Source organism: Sinohyriopsis cumingii, chromosome 17 (assembly GCF_028554795.1).
Source record: "Sinohyriopsis cumingii isolate HCF-2022 chromosome 17, ASM2855479v2, whole genome shotgun sequence".
NCBI classification, from domain to species: Eukaryota; Metazoa; Mollusca; class Bivalvia; order Unionida; family Unionidae; genus Sinohyriopsis; species Sinohyriopsis cumingii.
Window position 1 is genome coordinate 117,935,970 of NC_142977.1, and position 18,007 is coordinate 117,953,976.

Sequence of the window (18,007 nt, forward strand, 5' to 3'; positions counted from 1 at the left end):
TTGTTTACAATTTGGCGTTCGCCTGCTACAAAATGGCCAATTACGGTGATTTTTCACTGCAATTTTCTGCGGAGTTTTTTAACAAATAGATGACAATTTAAAAGAAATAATAGCAGCGACAGAGCAAATGAAGATGGATTTGACTATAAAGTGATGGATGTTACAAATGCTGAAAATGAAACAGAACGACCGATTGATAAGTTCCCTCACAGAGCACCCCATGACCTCAGTCACCCTAGCCATACACAACAGCAACAATAATAGCGTGGGAAATGAGCCAGTCAAAAGTAAGGCCGCTGAGGGATATAAACCAAAATGAGAGAAATTATCTAAGAACTTAAAAGCTATTAAAAAAAAAAACAATACTCAGAGGCTACTAAACAAAACACAAAATGAGGTATTGGAACTTCAATGGTAATTTTTTTATAAAATTTGTTTGCTTATTTAAAAAACGTGTGTGGATGTTGGTGGTTCAGTGAATATGACCACTTACACAAAAATAAAAGCAAATATTTATGAGACCATTATTCAAAGGCTGAATAAAGTTTTTAAATGGTAAAACTATCTTCTCCACCAATGTGACTTAACACCATTGAAAAATGTATATAATAATCCATAAAGGTGATTGTTTCGCTAATTTAAATTATTTTGGATGTGTAGTCATTAATTCCTTCCAGCACTCCAGCACTCAACTATGCAACCAAACAAAACATATTGCCGGTTTTGCAAGCAACTCTACATTTAATAACTGCACATTTAATTTCAGATTAGATAACTGAAATGGTCTTGTTAAGTATTAACGCTGATATGAAAAGAAATGTACTGACACCACAGGTAGCCATTGCCTAAGATGTAAAGTATAAAGTTGCCGAATAAACGTAACTGTGACAGTAGTTACATTTCATTTGACATTAGATCACTGAATGGATCTTCACAAGTATTAACGCTATTGAGAATGAAATAAAATGTTATTCCTGTATCCAATTTATTTAACTGCTACTCTTATGTTAGTAAGGGATAGCATCATCTTGTTCATAATTCCATGTTGTTCACTGATAAAATCCATTATGATTTAAGGTTTGATAGGAAATTTAATCTAGCACACTTGTTCATCCCGTATCAGCTGTTATTATATAAGGTCATGGTCATATGATGTAGCAGACAGGACTGACTAAAATTGAACAAGAATGTTGTAAATGAACTAAATGTGTTGAAACCTTCAGTAACCATTGCCTAAGATGTAAAGTACGAAGTTTCTGAATAAATGTAACTGTGACAGTAGTCAATATGTTCGTGTGATTCTGTATAGTTCATGTATTTTGGGGCGATGTGAAGCGGCGAATGAAAGGAAAGTATGCACTACATAAATTGGAATGCATTTTGATGGAATTAGTTGATTTGACAAAGAAGGGACGAAATTGGAATTATAAGGATTAAATGATCATGGTTGGGTATTTATTGATGGGTAAATTTTACCTAATCACTCACAAAGTTAACATAAAGTCCATCGGACTTTATCTACTTTGTGAGTGATTAGGTAAGATCTATATATAAAAAATACACAAAACTGATTGTCGCCAGGTCCCGAACATTGACATCTTCATATTTAAAAACAAACAAGAGTTTCTATACTAACACGGCATCAATATTTGCATGGATGAGTCTATTTTGATGAATTTGTACAATAAGTTTTAAATTCTTCTCACTCCTGTGCATCTCTTCAAATCTGAGTGCATATTTTTTCCATTCCGCTTTTTTTAAACTTTTGGTGGGGAAATATTAGAACCAGAAAACAATGATTGCAGATGATAGTTACCTTTTATAGTTGTATAGTCCAAAGACTACACACCTTCACTGAAAATTGACTTTTCTAAGAACAAGGAATGGTGAAGTGAAATTATTAATGAATGAAATGACCAGATCTTGTGCATTTTATTTTATATCCTGAGGCTTTTCATTTGTAAAATAAGAAGATTACAAAGTGTGGGGTTGGGTCCTATATATTTTTAAAAAAATCAGTCCCATGGGCTACAGAACCTTAATGTTAAGCAAGCCGAAAACAAACTTTGGTAATTGCAGGTACAGAGACTACCAATTTGTCCACCTGTGCCACAGACTTTTCAACTTAACAGTACATTCATTTTGTATTCCTGTGTTGTGGAAAACAAGGAAGAATCCAAAACACTGAGGGTACAAGATGGGATTTGGGCATAATTTAAAAACACTTCTATTATATTTGCCTCTGCTTGAAAACAACCAGGACCATTGCTTAGTATTTTGTAAATCACTCATCTAGCATGGGATATGAGTCATTATCATGCATGCCAACCCCAAGTGAGGAAAAAGTATAATCCAAATGGACAAAAAGAGTAATCCGAGCATAAAAATAGTAATCCACATATAACATGATAAAAATTCAATGAGCATATGTACAAAGTGATTTATTTATCAGTCTGGACTTTTAACAACAATTACAGCTTCAAGTTTTTGTATATAACACTTTGAGCTTTAAAAATCAACAGACTCTCATATTGCATTTCAAAACACTTTGTACCAGCTGAGAATATGAATTTTTTGCACACCAGTAGAGCACCAAGTGCTGGGATACAGAACCTGGATCTGAATTCAGTTTTACTTTTCTTAATAATGCTTAACAATGTCTCACAGTCAGCATTAGAATGGTAAAGAACCAATATTCCTCTCATAACCTGACAAAAAAGAGGAAGTATATATCTTCCAGTTAGTGTGTCTCTTAGCTGGGAAATAAGATGGAAAAAAATCAACTCTGTCCGCATGAAGTACATTGTCAGGTAGAGTGCCAACTTAATACTTCAGGAGTTCTCCTTCTAATTTATCAGCAGCCTTTCCTGCAGCATGGTGCATCAAATGACATGGACAACCTGATATGACTGAGACATTTTTCAAAATACAGAATGCAACTCCTTTATGAATTCCAGTCATCACTGATGCATTATCAGCTGAAAACCCCATACAGTTTTGCCAACTTATATTTATTCAAAGCATTATCAAGCAAATAAAAAAAATGTTTTCTCCAGTGGAATATACTGTTAATTCTGGTAATGAAAGAAGAGCACTGTGACTTTGCCCTTTTAGCTGTCAAAATCTCTTACTCCGACTTGGTACAACATTTTGTCATCATAAGCACTACTCATGTCTGTTGCAATATTAAACAGCCCAATTTTCATGGCTTCTGCAATTTGAAGTGAAGTATCTTCTGCTAAACACTTAACAATATTATATGATTTTGTTCTTGCACATGCAAATTTTCTGCAATTTTGGAATTAGGAAACATCCGTTTGAACAAAGGACCAATGTAGTCTTCTACCGCTAGGGGTAGTGCATGTTCTATTAACAACTCAGTATATAATGCCTCTGCATTTATAAAATTCATGGCCACAATTTAGTTCTGCTGTAAAAAAAAAAATACCTTAATATTGGAGTTAGTAAAATGAGCTAATTCAAGGTTTCTTTGTTTTACCACCATGACCAATATTAAAATCCTTTCCCCACAGCCTGCAATGGGCGTGAAGCTGCCCTAGAATGGACTGCTGTATTGTATAATTCATGTATTCATCTCTGAATCGATTTTTTGTGTTTTCCTTATCCATCTGTGAAATTATCTGAAAAGCATTTTTGCTCTAACACATGCATCGATTAGAATAAATCTGACTTTACGTTTAGTACCAAATATCTACAGACTGGTTCTGTACCAGATATGAATTCGAACAAAGAATCTGCGAGCAAAGATTAGTTAGAAAACCAGTCTGTTCTCTCCTAACTAAGCCAAACAACTGCTATAAATAGAAACCGAGGTAAAAAGTTTGAAAGGAGAACCAGCATGTTTCTTTGAAATAGGGCAGTTGCTATAAACAGAACATAATACTGTTAGGAAAGTGCATGAAAGTCTACGGACAAGTGTACTCTTATGTCGTAGTTACAGAGAAGTCGTCTTTTCTAGAATACAGTCTGTAGGATTAATGGGATGTTAATAAAGATGTGAAAACAAATTATTAATTTTTTTGTGGGGGGGATATACCGAAAACTCGCAATCCAAATACATTTATGTGTAATATGTAATTTAGTGCAAAAAAACATAATGATTAAGCCAAAAGCATAATGGTTGGCATCATGCATTATGCTTGATAAAACTGGAAATGTATTCAAAGAACATGTCTGTCCCACCCCAACCCTATCACTTTTGAAATATATGCAATCTCTGACCTAAGCATAAAACTAAACCAAAGTGAGGTGAAATTACAAAAAATAAAATAATATTAAATTCTTTCCCCATTCTTGGCTGGGCATAAAAAATATACACATGCATGAGTGACACTATTGAATTCTTTCCCCATTCTTGGCTGGGCATAAAAAATATACTCATGCATGAGTGACACTATTAAATTCTTGCCCCATTCTTGGCTGGGCATAAAAAATATACACATGCATGAGTGACACTATTGGCTGGGCATAAAAAATGAGCTCTTATGAATATTATGGTAGTTATCTCACTCCAATAATCCAGTAAATTAAGAACAAAAGTGCAAACAGCTTGAAGAACATAACTTACAAAAGATTCCAGTATAGATGCACAAGCAAGGGAAATATCCATAGCACAGAGCTTGTTGCGGAAACCATACTGAGCAAAGAATGATGGCACTATCACATCCTCATCTTCCAACCTATGTAACAAAATCAAAACAGATCTGAAATGCCAGTGTATCCGTACTTTGACAATAATATTTGGATGACAATAAAATTTGTTTCTATTAGCAATAAAACTATATTTGGCAATAAGACACTATGGAGGGATTGAAAGCCTTCCAACATGGTTCACACACTTTTCTAAAGATAAATTTCCAGGGTTTCTTTCAGGAGAAAATTAATTTTTTCAAGGTTCACATATGACCGTTACTGAATGGAATTAAAGAACGTTTTAGATTATAAAACATGCATTTTCTAAATATATAGATTTTTCTCTTTCACTACTCTATAAAACATCTAAGTAAGAAAGCGTGATCATGTAAAAAACCAGAAAAGGTATCACACGTAACAAGTTTGATTGTACTCGTAAAAACTGGCATGTAAAGTCATTTCAAAGTACAGAATAAAAATTCTAACTTTATTTTGATGCATTATGATGCTAAGTGGGAATAACATAATGAACATAAATTATGTTTTGTTTCCTATCAAACCTTTAATTCTAAAGAATTCTACAGCAATATATATATATATATATATATATATATATATATATATATATATATATATATATATATATATATATGCATCTTATAGAAATCAACATTTCCTATTACAGTAAAATAAAAATAAAAACAATAACACAAATAATTAGAATCTTGTCTTGTAACAAAAAAGAGTTTAACCCTGAATTTATCTGTGCCAATAAAATCTCAAAACATGATTTGTCAAACAACTTAATCTCCTTAAGACGATCTGGTTAAATATCCATCATTTAAAAACGGGTCGATTTAAAGTTTGACAAAAGACCTTCAAACTTATACACTGTTGTATAAACAAGGACTGATTTTCTGTAAAATCAACTTGTCTTCTTGTAATTATTTAAACCAATCCCTAAACCTGTATTGATACAGGGGCTCGTACTGGTTTTTAATATATAATACAAGGGACGACAATTTCTCATTTCAGCTATGAGGTTCAACAATTTGGACTACAAATTTGGCTTAAAAAAAATAACAGTCCGTTTTCTAATCCAAGTTTCCTCTGAATATTCCCACCCCATTTTTCAAATTTGGACATTTAGGTTGGGGTGTGGGGACATTGCAACTGCATATAAAAAATTTGGGATTTGCCGCCACCATGCGGTAGCGACATGTAGTAGTCGCTTAACTTCGGCCTTGAAAATTTCAGCTTATGTTACATCGACTTATACCTGCATCAAAAGCAAAAAGAAAATTATTTATTTTCTCAGAAATGGCAAGTATTATAACTGTTATGTCTTTAACCTGCTGACAAACTAGACGAAACTATGGAATAGATGAAACCTGACCCAGTACCCACCATTTTAATTACTATATATAACTTCACAAATCTCAAATTACAACATCGAAAGTCCAATACACCTCTCCCTCGATAACTTGCACACAACGGAGTTCACAAACATAGACCGCACTATAAGCGAGGCACGAGTTACCGAGTGACCTCCAAAAATTGGGGAACAAAATGGCTTTGGCATTGAGAAAGCCATGTGGGGGGAACGGCGTTAGGGAACTGGGATGTTTATTGACTGAACCCTAATTTTACAATTTTTAATAACGCACTTTTTCTAATGACGTTTGTTATTCTGTTTAAATAACATTTATTTTCAAAATGTCCAACATACGAAAGATCATTCCATCTGGTTTCAACAACCATCCTCAGTATGTGTATTACATCACTGCTTTTTGTTTTCTTGATGAGTCTGGTTCCCGTACTGGTGTTTAATATTATCCCCAGAGCAGGGAACTAGACTAACTGTTGATAGGCAACCAAACAAGATTCCTTTTTGAAAAAAACATGCAACATTTATTTTGTGAGACAATTGTCTACGTTGAAACTCAGTTTTTGTATTGATCAATTAGTACAATATTGATGCCATGAATTAATTAATTGGAATTAATAATGAAACTTCTTATCATCCTTGAGGATATCTCTAAGTGCCAGTTCAAGAATTCTCTGAAACTCGCTTGCCCACAATGGTCCATATCTGTGAAAGCAAGCTCTTTATTTTATGAAGTATTCATTTCTCTTGACTGCCTTGTTATCTTTGATCACAGTTCTGAAAGAGTCGGTTAATTTAAGGTACTTTATGTTACATATACAATAACATTTTTAAGTGTTTGATTGATCAAATGAAGCGAGTTCACCTTACATATGACTGGGGCCACTAGATCTTACATTTGTAGGATTTTCGTGCCTTTTAACTTTGCTTTTATTCTACCTCTTTTATTTGATTCAAAATACATAATTAACGTGATAATACAAAGGAGACCAGCTTTTAATTCAGTGCAACAGTACAACAAATACTTACAGAAGTCAGTTACCAAAACACAGTCAGCACTTAATTAGGTTCTCAGAGAAACACACGTGGACATGGCTTTACAGCAGATTGACGCATTTTACATTTAATTACAAGAGGACATATTACATTTATGACGATTACACTTAAAAGAAACTAAAAGATAGAACTAGAACACAAATTTCAATTTATACAAAAAATTATTAAATTTGTACTTATTTATTAAAGTACTGCCTCCACTCAGCATAAGTGACATTTTCATTCATCAAAATTTCCTTACATATCATTAATTGCAGTGTACTAAGAATGTTGTTTGGAAAGAAAATGTAAAAAAATTTATGACCTATTTTTTAAATTAGATATTTCATAGTGTTGATTAAAATTTCCAGGTCCTATCTACCGTTTTTGACAATAAAACAACAGATATATCAAAGTTTCAGTTACCGATTTTGATTGGGATTTTCTTCAAGTTCAACAAATAGGGATCAATTTTGGGGGTATTTCCTGGTTTAAAAAATAGGATTCATGCCTGACCCCGAAATATAAGCGGGTTTGAGAGTTATCAGGGTGCGAGTTATTGAGGGAGTGTTGTAGTGACGTGATATCAAAAACAGACTTCTTTTTAATGCTGTCATACAGAAATTCAGTTATATTAAATGAAAGTCAGATACTTTTTGAAAAAATCAGCAATCTGGCCAGTCTGATATATCAAGCAGAGAACACATGTCAATGTGGTAGTCACGTGATTCCACAAAACTCTAGAAGTTGTTCTCGGAATATATAAATATGGAAAATTTTGTGTTCTTTCGTTTTTGTATTTTTATTACAACCAGTATATGACTTTTGTTTAATATTATTTTCTCTACATTTGACACCGCTGCAGTGGCCTAGTGGTTAAAGTGTCTGCCTCGGAAGCGGAAGGTCGTGGGTTCAATCCCCGGCTGAGTCATACCAAAGACTTACAAAAATGGTACTAACAGCTGCCTTGCTTGGCACTCAGCATTAAGAGGTTAGTGTTAGGACTGGTCAGCCTAGTGTCAGGACAATGTGTCTGAGTGGGACATCATGATACATGTCTGCGGCATGATGCCCCCGTGATAGACATCACTATAAACTGTCACATTGCAGACATCGGAGAAATATCACTGAAAAACTATTAAAGCTATGTTAAAAATCCAAATCACATACACATTCTACAATATTGGAAAATGTGGGTTGTTAGACTTGTGTACTGATGTGACTAGCAATGCAAATTACGAGTACCAGATCACATTTCATCGACGCTATAGTTTTCTCATGTCTATCAGCAGATTAAAGACATAATGATTTTAATACTCACAATTTCTGAGAAAATAAGTAATTTTCATATCCATTTCATGCATGTATCACTCGTAAGCGGTGACACTTTGCCACCACCATGTTGGACTCATGTGATGCTAAACTGGTTTTCATACCATCTATGTAAGGAAAGATATGGCTATCGAGCTGACTTCCAAAATAATAAACAGACCTAATCCACTGAGAGTTTGGATTGACTCAGCATCTATGTTTATTTCAAGCACCCAAATGATCCATACTACACCCTGTGAATATTCTGGTTAGAACTCACGATCAGTTTAGTTACAACTCAGTTACGTATTTGTTTCGAGCATCAAGTGGTGGCAGAAAATTCCAGGGTTTTTCCAGACTTTCATCAATATCTGCGAAATTCAAGGACTTTTCATGGTTGGGGAAAAAAAATGTCTCCCAACTTCTTCCAGATTTCCCGGTAGCGTGGCAACCCAGTTCCAAGTAAACAAACCTACATTATGAAACAATTTCTGCTGAAATATTCAGAGTACATTCAAGGATTCCACCTCATTGTCCATCAAGATCTTCAAATGGTCACCAAGAAATTTTTATGAGTTACTTTTTCATGACCTGGCTAGTGACTACATTAAGATAAACGTAGCCCAACCCATTTCATAAAATGTTAATTCTTCCTTGATAGGTCCTCATTCCAATTAAGAGTACCCAGGGAAGGCATTCTTTAGAAACATAGTTACTCATATAACTCATTGAACAAAGAGTTTATATAAAATTATACAAAATCATAAAATTGCATCTATGGGTGCCTACTAGACATTAAAGATGCCTTTCCTGGGTCCCAAGTATGTTTTACTGGAACAGCCCTAATGGCAGAATAAAGCATTATTTTGTACACAGAATAAGAATGAATGAAAATTATATTATAATCCAAAACAAAACAAAAAATTACCACAGACAACAGAACAATGAATTCCAATTTATTTTGACTGTTCTAGGATAAATATTAATAGAAAAGTTTCAGATAAATGGTATATATATGAATTTGTCACCCTTGTAATTAGAATAAAGTCTTAAAAAGTAATCACAATTATTTTGTTTTAATGAAGTCAAATATTTTCATTGATTGTGACTAGGAACTGCAGCCATTGGATTATTTCTCCAAGGTTATGACATTCAGGATATTCAACGTTAACTGGTTCCTGTTCAACATAAAGGATCTGTACAAAATCTGCCATCTTCCAACTTGCTCCTGTTATATTGCTGTGCTTCAATAGCATAGTATCCTGTCATAATGCTGTGCTTCAGTAGTATAGTATTTTGATAAGCATCTCACTGATATATATCATTGTTTCCCTTTACCCTCAATTGTGATCAGAGACCCTCCCAGATTTTTAATTCAACCCCAATTTCTGACACCAAGGTTTGTTTTTACCTCAATCTGACCCTAAGTTTTGCCACCAAGGGAATTTTGGACTCACAATCTTGTACCCGAAGGGGAACACTGCATAGAGTTTAAATATTGGTTAACTGTATTGCTCAGTTATATGGTGACACATTCAAGCACTGGGAGTATGTCATTTTCAAGCACTACCTTGGTGCAATATGATTTTTTCTAAGAACCAGCATTTTTTTTCATTTACTAATGGTATGCAGTCTTAAACTGAACATACTGTGCAGTAACCATTAGTTTCATATTAAAACTACTCTGACCTTGACCTCTAACATTTAGACAGCAAAATCATTTGGTTTCTTTTTTGTCCTATGTGCAAGACATCCACAAAGTTTAGTCAAGGTACATACTCTAGAAGAATAGTCATTGTATAAGACATCTTAGTCAAAATGACATTTTACCTCTGACCTTATGATCCCAAAATCAGTGGGTCGCTTCCTTACCATAAGTACAAGTCCTCCACAAACATTTGTCAAGGTATGCATCCCTGTTAACATTTGAAAGTAAGAACTCACAATGCTGGCCAGGGTTCCCCACTTAGAGTCAAAGGGCAACCAATTATAGTTCTACTACAGCCAGATTTCTGCACAATTAGTTTAGCAGGAAACAATTTTCAAAACAGTTGTCCTGAATTGATGAATTAAGTGTTGAGTAATACCCTCCAGTGTCAGAGAAACAGGTAAAAATAATTCTCCCTCTTTATAACATTGTTCATGAGAATCATTAAAATGAACCGTATTACTGAGGGAACCTTGTACTAAGGGATGTGTCAACAAGGCTGTGTTCTTGTAATGCATCAGAACATAAAAATAGAATATTTTAAAATATGAAATGATACCCATGAGATGGCATCAGCTAAAAATAAAACCGGGACTTACCCATATTTTGTCATGTGCTCCTTGATTATATTTTTAATGTTCCCTTTTAAGGAGGAATCCATTGAGGAAAATTTTTGTTTACACTGTGTTAATGGCAACCTGAAAACAGAGGAATCAATGAATTTGTATGATTTTAGCAATTAGATTTCACTAATCAATGAGCTATGATGGGTCAAAAACCAAATAATATGTGATATTATGGGGGATGAAAATGGTGCAAACACTTGCAAGATCTGAATAAAAATGTTTAAGATCTTTCAGCTCAGGAATTCATTTCAGTCTATAGCTACACTAACAAGCAAAATGTACTTTGATATTTGCATGCTTGCAAAAAAGAAGCTTTAATTTCAAGCAAAGTAATTTCTTTTGTCCTGTAGTAGAGAAAAAATTTATCAAAGACAAAAATATATGTGGTAATTTCATGTAAAAGCACACTATAGTGTTTGAAATTATCTACAATAAATGTTGCTGGTAAAAACTTTTCAGAACTATTTAACAATTTCTGCCAATTTCATATGTGATTCCTTAAATAAATCAAGTATCGACACAACTTTCGAAAAATAAGCCTACCCCATTTCTGCCAGGAACTCATGAAGCCTTTTTTGACCCTTTAGAGTCCAGACCTTGAATTTACAAGCCATGTTGATGGAATGACAGATGCTATCAAACAGAGACCAGTGCCGATACAGGCTCAAGTTCATTTCATCATCGTACATTATCTTCAAGCAGTTGATGGATATTATGTCCACATCGTCTCTGGAATGAGTTTAAAAAATAATGTAAATATCCTCCAAATCAAAACTAGTATTAACCAAACTGAATTTTCAGTTGAAAATGATGTTCTCTATTTTCTCTCATTAATGAGATGTGATCATTTATGCTCTCTGGGCTGACTCATCAGTGTCCCAGATAAGCAGCATATCCATGGATTTCACTAAATTAAAAGAGTGACAGACCAAAGTTTTTCTTCCAGTAGATGTACCACATACTCTAGTAGGGGTGAAACAATACACCTGTGCCACATATTGATATGATACACGATACACAGTCTGTGATACGGTTCATATCAATACACCTATGAACTTGATGGTCTTTCCATCTTTGGAAAGTAGGTGGTAGCCTTTTATTTATGTTGACATTCTTGGTTGTATATCCAACTTGGTTGACTTTAAGTCAAATTCGCTATTATTGTAAATTTTCCATCCTTCATCCACATATAAATCGATGGCAGAGTATAAGAGGAGGCCCAATCAACACCCTGGCTTCATTGTTTTCAATAGTAACATTCGGTTTCATGAATATTAATGGTATCAATGTATGGTATTCCAGATTACCAGCAATTGGGAATTTGTGTCACTGATGCCAACATGCTTTTCCAATTGTTTTAGATGAAGAGAGTGTGAAAGAGAGAGACAGAAAGAGATACAGAGAGGGTGTGTTTTGGGACTAATATAATCTGTATTGTTCAGTTACCTGACGATTGCAATCTTACTCACATACAAAGGCAACACTGTATTCCATTATCAATTAATACCTTTCAATATACAATTCCCTGTATGTAAATTCCAAGGTGTAGTTGCATAGTAACTGATGTGTTAGATAGCTATTTTTAACTTTCTTTTATGGATTATTTTATCTAATATAATACCTTTATAATGAGCAAGAGCAAGTGTATCTGAATGTGTTTTGTGAATTGAAAATAGCTAAATAAGAGTACTGTATTTTCCAGCCTATAAATCAATGTGGACTATAGTTCAGTTACCTGATGATTATGATCTTTCTCATGTACAAGGGTAATACTGTATTCCATTATCAATGGACACCTCTAAACAAACAGCTGATTCTTATTTTAAGTGTGATATCCATCATCACAAGAACCAAATATCTATGTATTGCAATTTATGTGCCAATTAACTAGGTAGAGCTTTGACCAGATCATTCCAGCTGATGCCTGTCTGAGGGCAAGATAGTGAGGCTACTAATAGGGATATGAGGTTACCTTTAAGGTGTTTTGAATATGGTACCATCTAATCACAGGAAACGCCAAGTGCTTACTCGTGTAAGTTTCTCAACCATTGACACTTTTTGTTCTTGCCAAAAGAGGTGTTGGAGCAATTCAAAGTAGCAATTAGCATGAGCAAAGATCAAACCAAATACCACCCAACTAGAGGAAGTGTGCATGATCGTACTGATAAAGGGTAATTATTTGTTAGGAATGGAGAAGTTGTACTTGCAAAGAAATAAATACAGCAAGCTAAATAGTCATTCTTGGGATTTAACCAAACAGAGTCTCAATGAATATAAATATTGTGAATATTTAAATATAAATTACATATCTTTGAAACTGAAGGAGTGTGGTATGTATTTTTATAATTTCCATTAATTATTTTATTTTTATTTTATTACTGCATGCCACTTCAGTACAATTATATCTGATGGAAATTTAATATTAATGGTCACATAAATATTTTACCATCCCTCTTTTTCCCAGAATGATAATTTTTTTTTCAAACATTCATCTGTCATAATTTGAAGAAAAAATATCTTACTTAAAAGTGGTTTAAATGACACAATCCATATACAAATCGACTGAGAGTATAAGACAAAGCCTTGACTTTCTGGTCAAAAAGTACTGACTAATACTATATGCCAGCAAATACAGTACCTGTGATCATGACAATTACATGTACAAGGAACAATTATCTGTGATTATAAAAGCAAGGAATAATGAAATGTGATTATGACAAATAGTACATCGATCAATTACCTGTGATTATGACGAGACACATGGGACTGAAGGGCCATTACATCTTCTATGTATTTTTCTCTTGGTGTCTTGTAGTGCAGGAGCTGGTCCGTCACTCCAATTATAGCAAGCCTGACAAATATACAAAAACATAGCAAGAGTACTATCAATGGCAAATTATAAGCCAAACCCATCCTTAAAAGTTTTCTATGTTGATAACTGAAATTTACAATCAGAAACCAATTTTTTTCTTTCAGAATTACCTTTCTCTTTGACCCTGAAATTGAGTTCTTTCTGCGTAAGTACAAGTTATTCACCGAGTTTGGTAACTGTAGATTGTAGAAAACTTGAGTTATTGTATGGAAAACATTTTACTTCTTTCAGTCACAATGACTTTTGACCTTTTGAGCCTGAAATCAGTTGGGTTCCTACTTACCTCCAAAAGCCATCCACAAATTTTGGTAACTGCATAATTTTGAAGAACTAAAGTTATTGGATGGAAAAAAAATACCTGGCAACAAACATATGCAGATTATACATCGGGACATAATAACAATATATGCTACATCTTATGCCAGGCATATACAAATTTATTACACAAATTTGCTTGGAGTGATAGAGTTCTATGCCTAAGGAAAAAAGCAGTGCTGATATTGACAAAAACAGAGTGGTATATGTGAAATTTTCTGAACAGTTTAAATTTTTGCAATATATGTTGATTACAGATGCAATATTTTTAATTTTGGAACTAATTCATATAATTTGTGGAATCACAAAATTATTATCGCAAACTTGTTGACCAAATCAGAAACTGGCAAAACTGCAAATTTCCCCTTGAACAGAAAACAATGAGGCATCAAAGTAGGTCAGTATTATTTACCCTTGGTAGTGGCAAGACCAAGGGTGGGCATTATAATGCATGCATGCTGGATCTGACCCATGACCTGGCTTGACCCCTTTATTTACATCAAAGAGTCTGATTTTATAAATCACTTATCCAGCCCATACCCAGAGGATGTTTTCTATGCCTGGATTTGTAATACAGTAAAGCCTATAACAAAGTAGCTGTGCAATTTGGCAGGGACATAGTACTCCATGTAGTAAGCAGGGAAAGATTAAGCTCAGCAAAGGTCTCATTTTGGAACTTGTGAACACCATGTGTATTTAGGAAAGAATTAAGTTAATGTCCTAATGATGGTTAATTAACCATGGTGTCGGCTCGGTGCTTGAAGGAGATTGCGTATAAACAGTGACTTTTGAAGACTACCTTCAGCATGGTGTGAACAATGTCACTATATTGTGGTATATAGTGCTGTACTAACAATTTTACAATGTAAAAAGAATATCAATTTCTTTTATCCAGATGGTTGATGCAGCTCAATTATTTTCAAAGATTACCCAACAAAAACAATTCTCATGCATTACAGCATTTTTTTGATTGAAATAAAGAAATTACCGAACTTGTTTGATTTTTAACTTTTTCCATTAGGATGAAGAACAAAACTGCTTCATGAGAAAGAATGTTTAATGTCTGCAAATTAAAGTGTTTTGAAGCAAATGAAATGTGTCCTCTGACTCAAATATCTCTGTTTTAATAAATTAAATTAAAAGTCATACAGGTCATGTAGGTGTTCAACACTGACTATTTTAGTAATGGATGTAATTTTTTGGACTTTGATTCTACATACCTTTAATTGGTAATTATTCACTTTATTTGGATCTTGATACATCTGTGTTCGTTTGGCAGGTCATTATTTACCTGACCCTAAAAGTACACACCGAAATATCAATGTTAAAGTATGTAGACACTTCTAAATGAGATCAACCTAATGGCATGATCCAATACAATCCAGATTGAATGTTGCATGCTGTGATGTCACAATGAAAGTTACTCATGTTGATAAACATATTCATACAACTGGTACCCTATACTGTGATTGTTCGATTTGATGTGCTCTTTTCTTAACCCAGTTTAGTACCAGGACACCACTGTTCAAGTCCATAGCAACATATTTTTTGTCTGGAAGTTTCTTGTTGACAGTAAAGGTGCAGAGCATTCTGTAATCAGGAATGAATAGACTTTGTTTATACAAAATTGGTATCAAATTTTAAAATAAACAGTTTATATTTATTTTAAGAGTAAATATGCATTCATGACCTGTATGACTTTTACTAAGTCTTAACTCTTATAACTGCAGCATCTCCTTTTTAATGCCCTACTCCCGACATGAATGATTTAGAAGTATAATGGTCCACTTCCAAAGTAACTATGCCATTTGCCCAGTTACGGTACAGTGACCATACGAGAGATAGCCTCTTGTTCCTTGAACTGATGCTAAAACTTTCATTTACTGATGCAGGGTGAGCTAACACTTACACACGAGAAAGCCTTTCATTTACTGATTCAGGGTGAGCTAACACTTATACACCAGAAAGCCTTTCATTTACTCATGCAGGGTGAGCTAGCACTTATACACGAGAAAGCCTTTCATTTACTCATGCAGGGTGAGCTAACACTTATACACAAGAAAGCCTTTCATTTACTCATGCAGGGTGAGCTAACACTTATACTGATGCAGGGTGAGCTAACACTTATACATGAGAAAGCCTTTCGTTTACTCATGCAGGGTGAGCTAACACTTATACACGAGAAAGCCTTTCATTTACTCATGCAGGGTGAGCTAACACTTATACACAAGAAAGCCTTTCATTTACTCATGCAGGGTGAGCTAACACTTATACACGAGAAAGCCTTTCATTTACTCATGCAGGGTGAGCTAACACTTATACACAAGAAAGCCTTTCATTTACTCATGCAGGGTGAGCTAACACTTATACACAAGAAAGCCTTTCATTCACTCATGCAGGGTGAGCTAACACTTATACACGAGAAAGCCTTTCATTGACTGATGCAGGGTGAGCTAACACTTATACACGAGAAAGCCTTTCTTTTACTGATGCAGGGTGAACTAACACTTATACACGAGAAAGCCTTTCATTTACTGATGCAGGGTGAGCTAACACTTATACACGAGAAAGCCTTTCATTGACTGATGCAGGGTGAGCTAACACTTATACACGAGAAAGCCTTTCATTGACTGATGCAGGGTGAGCTAACACTTATACACGAGAAAGCCTTTCATTTACTCATGCAGGGTGAGCTAACACTTATACACGAGAAAGCCTTTCATTGACTGATGCAGGGTGAACTAACACTTATACACGAGAAAGCCTTTCATTTATTCATGCAGGGTGAGCTAACACTTATACATGAGAAAGCCTTTCTTTAGTGGTGCATCACAAACTGGTTTTGAAAATTTAAAGGTGCTTTTTCTGTACATAACAATGCTAACTTTCTTTATCAATGAACTTTTTGCTTTGTTATGGATCGAACATTCTTGCAAAATACTGTCTTCAAAGATTCTTTGCGCTTAAATCATTAAGATACATTTTTGGCCACAGAACATTTTGTTTTTGTGTGTGTACAGTTTTCTTTTTCTGATGAAGAACAAGAGCATGAAACTTGATCAAAACTTTCAATCTTCAAGTTGACTAACATGTCCCCTGATGGAATTTTTTAATAGGTGTCTGACCTTAATGTAAGCAAGGTTAGAAATTATAAGTACTCCACTTGCCAAGGTTTGTAAATGTACAAACAGAGCAACAGATTCAGGTTTTTGGTACTCCTCTTAGTTACGATGTCTGCAGTGTAGCAGTTTATAGTGATGTCTAGCACTGGGGCATCATGTCCCACCCAGTCACATTATCCTGACACCTGACCAACCAGTCCTAACACTAGCCTTTAATGTTGAGTGCCTAGTGAGACAGCTACTAGTATCATTTTTGTAAGTCTTTGATATGACTCGGCTGGGGATCGAACCCACGACCTCCTGCATTCAAGGTGGATGCTCTAACCATGTTCCTAGTTAATTATCTGTTCAAACTTAATGAAAAATTCAGGCAGCCAATTTTGAGAAATTGTGGTCTAAATATATGGATGTTGTACAATAAACGCAGTAAGCAGATTGAATCTTCAGTATAAACTTGGGCACTAATATCCCCTCTTTCAAGAGTTTTGACATGGACCCTTCACTGAGATTTTGTCTCTAGCAATATGTTCGACCCAAAAAAGAAGACTTGACGAATTTTGTCAAGAGGAATCAGCAAAATATAGGGCAACTTAAGGTTAGCGGATATGAAAAACACACAATGTGAATTAATTCTATCAATATTCTGTACTAACTGAACCACTACTAAGAGGATTTGTATTCAACATTTTCTTGTTAGGGACCTGTTTCAACAGTTTGAAACATTTCAAGAAAATTTGTCAATGGGATTTAAAGAAACAGGGAGCTCAATACATAGTAGGTAAAATTATCCCCATAAGATCACCTCTTCAGTCAATATGATGTCCCTATAGTTCACCCTTTAAAATAATTTTGACATGGATCATTCTTTCATAGTTTGTATGCAGGAATTCATGCTGTAATGAAGTACTGAGGCATTTTGTCAAGAAAAATTGTGCAAATAACAGGATCTTTACGGACAACAAAAAAATTAAAGAATCA

At 34.4% G+C, this 18,007-nt stretch overlaps 1 protein-coding gene across 1 annotated transcript in view; it reads right to left on the bottom strand.

Annotated features, from left to right (window-relative positions):
- The window catches only part of LOC149779733 (cell division control protein 45 homolog), a 115,129-nt gene that overhangs the window by 43,288 nt on the left and 53,834 nt on the right, over positions 1–18,007 (bottom strand). The window contains exons 9-12 of the mRNA XM_089940593.1: positions 13,461–13,571; positions 11,264–11,449; positions 10,694–10,792; positions 4,589–4,700 (exon numbers count right to left, since the gene is read on the bottom strand). Of these exons, the coding sequence (XP_089796719.1) occupies positions 4,589–4,700; positions 10,694–10,792; positions 11,264–11,449; positions 13,461–13,571 (508 nt within the window). The remainder of the gene's footprint in view (positions 1–4,588; positions 4,701–10,693; positions 10,793–11,263; positions 11,450–13,460; positions 13,572–18,007) is intronic.